Genomic DNA, 9,206 nt, shown 5'->3' with positions numbered 1-9,206 from the left:
TCCTCTTGTGACACAGTTGCATAGGTTTCATTAATAGTAACTACTGGTCTCCTTGCTAGTATGTTACTCCTCACATTCACATAGCTTTCATTCAAGCCCATAAGGAACTGCAACACACGCTGAGATTTTAGATGTTCAACTGAAGGTCTTGACTCTTCACAATCACAACAAAGAAATTGGGGGAAAAATAACCAATTCATCCCATAGATCTTTCATTTTAGTGTAATAGCTGGTCACTGAATCTATTCCCTGTCTCATCATTGCAATCTCAGATCAAAGGTATTAGATCCTTGTTAGGTTTGAACGATCAAATCTCTCTTGAAAATCATTCCATACCTTCCTAGCATCTGAGGCATAAACGATCCCTAGCATCAATTGATTCGAAATTGTACTTTCAATCCAAGACATACTATCGCGTTGCATTTTTCTCATTACTCAACTAATTCACCTCTGTACCTACTTTTAGTACAGGAACCATCTACAAATCCAATCTTACCTTTTCCTCTCAGAGCTAGCTTTATTGCCCTGCTCTACAGGGCATAATTTTCTGGCCCTGTGAGCTTAATTGGGATTAAAACTAGTCTTGGAGTGTCTCCTGCTTGAAGAAATAGCGAGTGGTTATGGTCAAGCGAGCTTACCTCGTTTCCAGCCATTGCCAAAAATTATTTCAATTTCACCGGAGTTTCTCACAGGATCAGATCCTCACGATCACAGCTCTGATACCATAAAGAATTTGTGACAGAGATGAAATTTTCACTGCTCTATCAATGGAGCAGTGAATTAGGGCACATGCAGAGAACACTTCCTAGAATCTGAGATTGAGAAATGAAGAAGAAGAAGTAATATTTTCTTATTGAGCTGAAGAGTACAATGACTGCTTTTATAGATAAAGCAGCTAGACCTCACGTGCACTACATGTGCAATTTACACCTCTTAACAATACTTTTAACTACCTCTTAGCAGTAATAACAAACCTCTAATATAACTAGACTTTAACCATAGTTAACTCAGCTTAGTTAGCAATTATTTCAATAAAACGCTCAGTCGAACTAATTTTTTTTTTATGATTTTGCAAGGATAAAATCAGGGGAAAATCGTTTAAAAAAAAGGATAGGGTGCAATATCACAAAAGAGTATATACGTTAAGGGTGCAAAATGCAAAGAACCCTCCTAGAACTATGAATTTTTTTTTATCTCACATGGTGTTGAGCATCTGATTTGGGGCGGATAATACGAATATGCGCCGGGAAGTCAAAATTTGAGGATTAAACACTCCCGATGCCTTTATTCCCGAGCTCGAATCCAGAACATCTAATTAAATATGGAGTGATATGTTCTACCCCAAACACTTTTAATTTCAACATTATAAATGGCAACGACTGACCATTTCCTCCACAACCTTTGGTGATGAACTATGAATTTATGATATAATGAATTTGCTACTAAATTAAGCTTATCTAAAACTGATCTTTGGTGTCTCTTTCTCTTTTTCTTGTCAAAACAATGATTATATTTTTGGTGAATAGTACTTTTAACGGAAAGGAGACCTATTGTTCTGGAAGTACATGCATGATACAACGTAATATTGGAAATGATACATAATATTGGACAGCCTATATAAATAGTACGTAATATTCGATCTAGTCGAAGGTCACAACATAATATATATATATATATATATATATATACTAGTAAAAAATTAAAAAGACTTCCATCCCACATCTAATTTTGAAAAGTTGTCTAAAAAATCAATAATGATTGTTCCACATTGTAGTCAAGCCCACCTCAGACAAGAAGCTAGTTTCAGAACTTCCTTCCCCAAAGCTTGTAGGAGAACCTCCTGCTTTTATGTTCACAATATTACGGGCAGGGTTATTGTTGTTATGACTACCTTCCATAATATTCAGATGACTTAAAACAGCTTTTATTACTTTGTTCTCACACGAAGAGGAAGTTGCGGCTGCATTTAAGTACGTTCCAATATCAGCTGGCAAACCGCCGAATGCACCGGTAGCTCCGGCGGTGGTAGTAGTGGGGAGGTGGTGGCTGTGGGAGATGAAAGTTTGGTTAGGGTTGAAAATGGAGAAGCAGGGCACTTGCTCATAATATAATTCATTCATATTAATAGTATTGATATTAATATTGTTAGGCTGTGTTTGGTCAAAAGTGATATAAGGATCCATTAATGGCGGTAGAGATGAAGAGCTTATCGTGTCATGTTCATGATAGATGCTGCTTCCTGCTCCTTGTTTGGTAGCAAGTAATTCCTTATTCTTGTGGAATACTCGGCATAACACCCAATCCTCCTGTTTCATTTTATACAACAAGGTCAGTACATAATTTTTACACAATCCATACTTAATAATTTACATTTATTCAGAATAGTAGTCATTGTTTTCTGAGGAAAGAAAACAGAAAGTTAAAAGAAGAAAAAAGTTTATTTTTATGAAAGAACGTGACGTGCTCATTGCTCAAGGACAGGGGATTAGGTTAGGTTCATGCGTTGTTATCTGAAAAACTGAAAAATGGAATTAATTCTGATTTAGCTTAGATTTGGAAATATTATACTAGCACTGATCATTACTAACATCTTGTATAACGATTATGCTATCTGTCTCACTTAAGATGGACATTATTAACTTTTAGTAGTATATTGTTTTATAAAATATTCACAGATTCCAAAAAATAAAATTAATATTTGATGGCACATATGTTAAACTGAGTGCTTTGGAACTATGGTTTTATGTTTTCTCTACTATTTATTTAAAATATAAGTTAAACTAATATTTTAGTTTAGTCAAATTACTTAAGCTTTGCATAAAGTAGTTAAGTTGGTCAACTACTAATACAGTTTTTTAAAGAAAAAAGAGTTCTTATATTTGATCATAACTCATAAATCATATTCCTTACATGATAGAAGAAACTTCTAATGATGCTACAGCTGAATATAAAAAGATTCCCAGTTGAACAGCGCATTTATAGCGATTGGATTAATTAATTAAGTAGGCCCAATATATATATATAAAATTTAGACAATTAAGCCAAAAGTTCATAATCATGGGCCAAAAATATTATCAACCGTCATACTCATACATAATGTACAGGCACATTTTTTATTTTGCACAGCGACAATTTTTTTCTCATTTCATAATTTCTCAAATCAAATTGAACAGATTATGAATGAATGGACAGTTCTCTCAATTGAAAACTACTCTTATCTACCTTTTTATAGTTTTATAATTTTCATAATATAATAATTAATTAATGATTTTTTTTATGGACCTAAATGCTGCAAGTCGTCAAATGTGATGCTTTTATCGGCAATATAATACCCATTCAGTAAATAAATTTCTTTTTTTTCCTTTTAGATTGTTCAAAAACATTATCCATAAGTTTCAGTTTGGATGTTGATATTTTTTTGTAGTTAGAAGAGAATTTCCAATCTTATCATGTTTTTAATCATTAAGCTGTCAAATGACATGTTTTCAATTGTCTGAGATAATCCAGGTGAAGGGTTATACCTAGACAGGTGTGAGTTGGTGTTTAAAAGCTAGGAATTTGAGATAGTATATTAGTAAAATAAAATCTTCGACCTATTTCTCTATTGCACAATACCAATGACAATATCTTAATAACCCTCGCGCATTGCATATCCCTAATACCAATAACTATTGTTCTTATGATGTTAATTACTTATTATTTTTAACGAATTATCAATTACTATTGTTTATCATAAAAAAATTATATGTATGTATATTATAAGTAATTTAATTGTATATATATATATATATATATATATATATATATATATATATATATATATATATATAAACACCCTTGAATGCATAAAACTCAAGTTCATAAATAAGAAATTGGTAGTAGTGAAAATATGTACCTTGAGGGAAGAAATATGAGGGGAAGTAGTTTCGAGGCGGAACTCATGCATGACCCAATCAGTTTTTCTTCCTTTAGGAGCTCTGCCTTGGTAGAAAACTAGGGTTTTCCTCATTCCCACAAGACAGCTTCCTTTTCTCATGATTGCCCTATCTTTTCCCGTTGCCTTCCAATATCCCGATATTGTCGCCCTGTTTGTTCGCAGTCCCGTCGCGTATTTTCTGTCACGTTGGCTGTAGAAGTACCATTCCTTCCCTCCAACACATGCCACTTCTGCACATTTAATTAATTTATAATGGAATTTCCACACTATTAGTCTAGCTACCAAATAGATATTTATATATAGATAAATGTCCATGAAAGTAAGCTAATGAAAATTAAATAAACTAATAATACATAAATATTATTTATACAATTAGGAACTTATTACATGTACTAATCACGTAGAAGCGGAGCTAGGATTTGAACTTTATGAGTTCAGATTCGCAATTCTACCATATTTCATCTTATTTAGTGGGTTCAAAATTTATTATTTATATATATTTACTATTTTTAGGTAAAAATATAGAGTACGAGCGAAAGTTATGTATTCAAATAAACTCATAGTCTCTATACTAGATACGCCTTTGTTGTCATGATCCAACTCCATGGCACGAATTATCCTCTTTGGGCCTAGGTCAGCACGAATTTATCTTTCTGGCTATGCCACATCGATTCCAAAAGCGCGTGTTCCATATGAACTTGTGTTGTCTTTATAAAACTCTTCACTTTTATCTCTCATTCCGATGTGGGATTCGCCTAAGCTAACACATATATCTATTTTTTTAAAAATTGGCCTAGAAGTCTGTCAGTCCTACTCGACCCACCATCCCCCCTCCCCCCCCCCCCACATCATAGACGTCACAGGTACATTTCTTGATAAATATTAATTAATAATATGATAAAAATGGTTACTAACCTACTATAACAATTTTTGTACTATAGTGTATAAGTTAGTATCTTCAAATTTTAGTGCAAGTTTTATGTAATCATTAATTAATTCTATATCATAATAAAAATTTCTCAACTCATGCATGAATAATCAAGAGAAGATGAGACAAATAATGTAGGATAGACAATAAGGAAAAAAAAAAGGATAAGAAAATGAAAAGGAAAAAAGGAATATGTCTATATCATGAGCATTATCGAGAAATGCTATGTTAAAAAAGGAGGGGGGACCTGTTGTTTTTGGACAAAATGGCCATGGCTGTTGTGGCACCACCATATATGACTCACTCTTTTTAGGCCATGATGATGAACTATATCCCAAAATGGAGACTTAATTATTGAGGGACATATTTTGGCAAATGGCTTAGGTTAAAGTCTTAAAGATGTTGATGGAAATATTACAAGTTCAAAGCACCACAGTATATACTGTTCCTTTGAAAATAGAAATGTAAAACAAAAAAACTTTTCTTGCAAAGTTAGAAAATTAAGTTGATGATATTGACAAGATAGCTTTAGAATTACACGGGTAAAATTATGACAAGAATTCTTACTTTCTCAACTCAATTGGATTGGAACATAAATGTACACGCGTGTGGTTGACACGAGGAAGATGGTTACTTTAATTTGCATCTTGTTATCTCTATCGTTGTCACCATCTTTTGGTTGAGAACAATACCAATTAATACTGTCAATTTCTTTAAAAGTTGATTGAATGAGAAATCTTATATCTCACAAAATTTTCAATTATACATCTAAAACTTCAGTTCTGTATGAATACCTATAAAAATTATTCTTACGGCCACTTTGAAAATCGATTTTTTTTTTCTGTACATAACACGTACTTCGAATGGTTGAATATTCTGGAGGAGTGTTTTTTATTATTCTTAAAAAAGATAAAAATCAGATATACGAATAATATATAGGAAAAACTATAAACTAGATCAACCAAAAAAGAAAATACAAAAAAAAAAAAAGTCCCATTAATCGATGAGACAGATACATGCAACACCGATCTATCTAAGAACATACTTTTTCTTTTCCTTACTCTTATATTTTGTTATTAGTTTTTCTCCTTATGTATCGTCTGATTATTTGGAAAATGATTTGCAGAAGCAGAATTTATATTATATGCTTTAATAAACTCCGCCACTATGTGTTGATTGATTTATTTAGTTATTAAAAGGAAGAAGGAAATGTGCTGAAGTAGTTACATGCTAATTAATGTTCTTTGGTTACTTATTTTGACAGATGAATGATATTTGAGGAAAAGTCAAGCTATATTGGGGAAATAGTTTGTGAGCGTTTAATATACGCAGTGTGAACAAACAAAGCACAAAGGAAATTTGTTTGCAGGAATTCAATCTTGAAATTATACTGTTAAGTGTTAGTGTTAAGGAAGAAGTCAGTTTAAATCTTTTCCAATTTTTAGCAGTATGAGATTCTTAATTTCTTATCCACGAAAAATAGAAAAATAAAATAAAATTATGCATGACTTTAGACCAATCCGGTAGCTATTACTTCATCTACAGAGGCAAACCAAAAATTGTACAGAGAAAATTAACAAAAAAGATCTCCATCACAGTTACGTTGCTGAAATTAAAATCGAAGAACTCTTAATTAATTAATCAAAATATCTTATATATGAGACATGGCAAGCATCAACAAAAACAGATTAAAATTAACATCATCTCAAAATAGTGTCTTTCATATATATATATATCCAACCTTAATATTAATTTAAGATGTGAATTTGATGACATAAGTCTGCAAAATAAACCTGAATTCTTTAGAGAAGAAATACGATGAGAGAGAAAGAATAAAGTACCAGGAATCTCCCAAGGCTCGGATTTGTTAAGGTCAACTTCGATGAGAAGAGGGTAGTGTCGGTCGGATTCAGAACCAGAACCAGCAACCTTGTTCATTAAGTAATCGCAAATAAGTTCTTCATCTCTGGGATGGAATCTGAATCCTGGTGGTAATTTGGATTCCACCATACTCAGGCTGCTGCTACTCATTTTGAATAAGAAGAGGAAGCTAAGAGACAAGTGTATTAAAGTCTATATTCAAAGCCAAAGGTGGAGCTGGTAGATCATATAAAATCAAAATATCAGATTTCCTATTACAACGCCAAATGCTACTCTACTTCATCTATATATAAGCACTACTTCATACTCCCTATATTTATTTTATTATTTATTTACTAAAGAAAGAAATTTAATTTCTATGGTATATGACCAAATTATCCTTCAAATTTATGATTTTAAATAAGTATTTTGTGTTATTTATGTGGCTAGCTATATAAAGACACGTCATAAAAGTAAATTTAAACTTTTTAAATAAATAATATTTTTTTTAGAACATACTAAATAAACAATCATATAAAATAGAAGAGAGAGAGAGAGCAGTATTAAAGACTTATTATTATTATTATTTCTATCTATTGAGTAGGAAAAATACATTCTTTTGTTAAATAAAATATTTTGTTTTAACTAAAAATAAAATCAAGTGGTTAAGTCAACCAATAATTCCGTGTAATTAAAAGGGTTCTGTGTGGTTTGAACTTCGAAGAGGATTCCTTGGCCCCACGTCTGATGATGACGTGGCTCGCCAATGGTTGCCAACCTACTGACGTGTCCTTGAGAACTGAGTCATTGCCTACTTGTATTTTGTGATATGCTCTTGACCAATCCATAAAATCATCCTAATTTATTCCTGAAATATAACTAATTAACAGGCCAAACTTCATGTGGCTGAATATGTGCTATATATTTTGCTAATTTCAAATTACTACCGCGCCTATATAGGTGAAAGAAAAACTGTTAATTCACAGCTCTGAAAGTCGAAGACAAATTGAGGAAAGCATACAAAGCACCAAATAAGAAAGAGATTTAAATAACTTAAATTTTAATTTTAAAATAATAATAATAATAATAATAATAATAATAATAATAATAATAATAATAATAATAATAATAATAAATCAACATGGACTGATGAACAACTAACTGATTTGATTCTCGTACTCAATTTTCTTAATTTTTAATTTTTTTTTAGACGAAGGTAATAATAAGTTTTCTTAGTTTGGCTTTAGAAAGCGAAAAGGAGATTATGATTCTGGGATGGAATATGTGCCTTATTGTGTTCTTTCTCGATACCAAGCAAGCAATATCAAAATTGACAAAGTCTCTTTAGGTAAATAAACCTGTTTACGTTGAGGGAATAACCTTATACAATTACTTGATAGGAGAAGTGGGGCAAAAATTTATTCTCACCCGATATTTATATTATACAAATAGATGCATGATATTATTTGATTATAGGCTATTTTCACTTAGTCATGATTAATAAATATATTTTTCTTATGCTATTAAATTATTTAACCATGATTAATATAATTTGATATAAAATGGCGTTGTGGCTAAAAAAATGACAAAGAGAGTTGGCACCGAACCATATGTAGCCTCCATCTGGAAAATTGAGGTTTCTTTCAGATATTATAAGAATTAAAAGGCCCACCACTGTACTTAACTGTTTAATGACGTGCCCAATGAAAGGATGACGTTTTGGACTGGCTTGTTTTGGAAGCATTAGTTTTGGATTGGAGCCCATCTTTTACTTTGAAAATCCATATTCCTCTCCATCACCATTTCTTTGGTCCTTTTTTCTTCATTTTTTTTTACCTTCAATAGTAAGTCCCTAGCATTGGCAATACTAAATATGTCCACTATTTGACCATCTTTTTCAAAAGGAAAAAAAAAAGGAAAGAAAAGAAAGGACAATAATGATTAATTAGGGCTTTCACTTAAGAGTCGAAGGAAGTATTTTTGTTGGTACATGACCAAACTTTACCTTCCAATAAGAGTGAGAGATTCTTTTTGAAGAACAGTTCTAGTCATTTTCAATGTTCAAGCCAATGGATAGTAAGTGCCAAAATTAAAGACGGACTGTTAATGACAACATTACCTCTTTGAGTGTATATAAATTATAATGACGCCATTTGTATTAACATAGACACTGATTAAACCTTTTAATTTCTAGTGCAAGGTAAGATCTTTTGGCTTAAAGACACAACGCACTAGGAAAAAAATATATAAGAAAAACGTTTTCCATTAAAACACAAGTCAGTCTTCCCCGTAGCCAGAAAACAAATTAAAGCGATCGAGTGGAGTTGAATGAACACAGTTGATAGGGGCAAATTTTGATGATTGAAATAATAGGCAACCTAATCGTTCAACTTAACAAATATCGAATTAATGATATGAAGACTAATAATTCAAGACTTAAAACGGGTCGCTTTAGCTAATAAAGAGTGGAGTGTGAGTGTT

The 9,206-nt window shown here is 31.8% G+C and overlaps 1 protein-coding gene across 2 annotated transcripts; it reads right to left on the bottom strand.

Moving 5' to 3' along the window:
• Window positions 1–1,604: 1,604 nt before the first annotated feature.
• LOC107762763 (NAC domain-containing protein 21/22-like) lies at window positions 1,605–7,017 on the bottom strand. Of its 2 annotated transcripts, XM_075236983.1 has the most exons (4): window positions 6,707–7,017; window positions 3,896–4,167; window positions 1,932–2,306; window positions 1,605–1,840 (listed from the first exon to the last, which is right to left on the bottom strand). In XM_075236983.1, exons 1-4 carry the CDS (start codon window positions 6,894–6,896, stop codon window positions 1,775–1,777), a joined length of 903 nt encoding a protein of 300 aa, XP_075093084.1. In that variant the 5' UTR covers window positions 6,897–7,017; the 3' UTR covers window positions 1,605–1,774. The 2 variants fall into 2 exon arrangements, with proteins under 2 accessions (XP_075093084.1, XP_075093083.1); XM_075236982.1 differs by having other exon boundaries at window positions 1,605–2,306.
• Window positions 7,018–9,206: the final 2,189 nt, after the last annotated feature.

This window comes from Nicotiana tabacum, chromosome 18 (assembly GCF_000715075.1).
Source record: "Nicotiana tabacum cultivar K326 chromosome 18, ASM71507v2, whole genome shotgun sequence".
In the NCBI taxonomy this organism is placed as follows: Eukaryota; Viridiplantae; Streptophyta; class Magnoliopsida; order Solanales; family Solanaceae; genus Nicotiana; species Nicotiana tabacum.
The sequence above is the reverse complement of the archived record's forward strand: the minus strand, read 5'-3'. Positions and strand labels throughout refer to the sequence as shown.

Coding starts and splice junctions, on each gene's coding strand:
- LOC107762763 (XM_075236982.1), bottom strand. CDS start 6,896: ATGAGTAGCAGCAGCCTGAGTATGGTGGAATCCAAATTACCACCAGGA. Junction 4,168..6,706: donor CGAGCCTTGGGAGATTCCTG/GTACTTTATTCT, acceptor TTAAATGTGCAG/AAGTGGCATGTGTTGGAGGG. Junction 2,307..3,895: donor CTCATATTTCTTCCCTCAAG/GTACATATTTTC, acceptor AAAATGAAACAG/GAGGATTGGGTGTTATGCCG.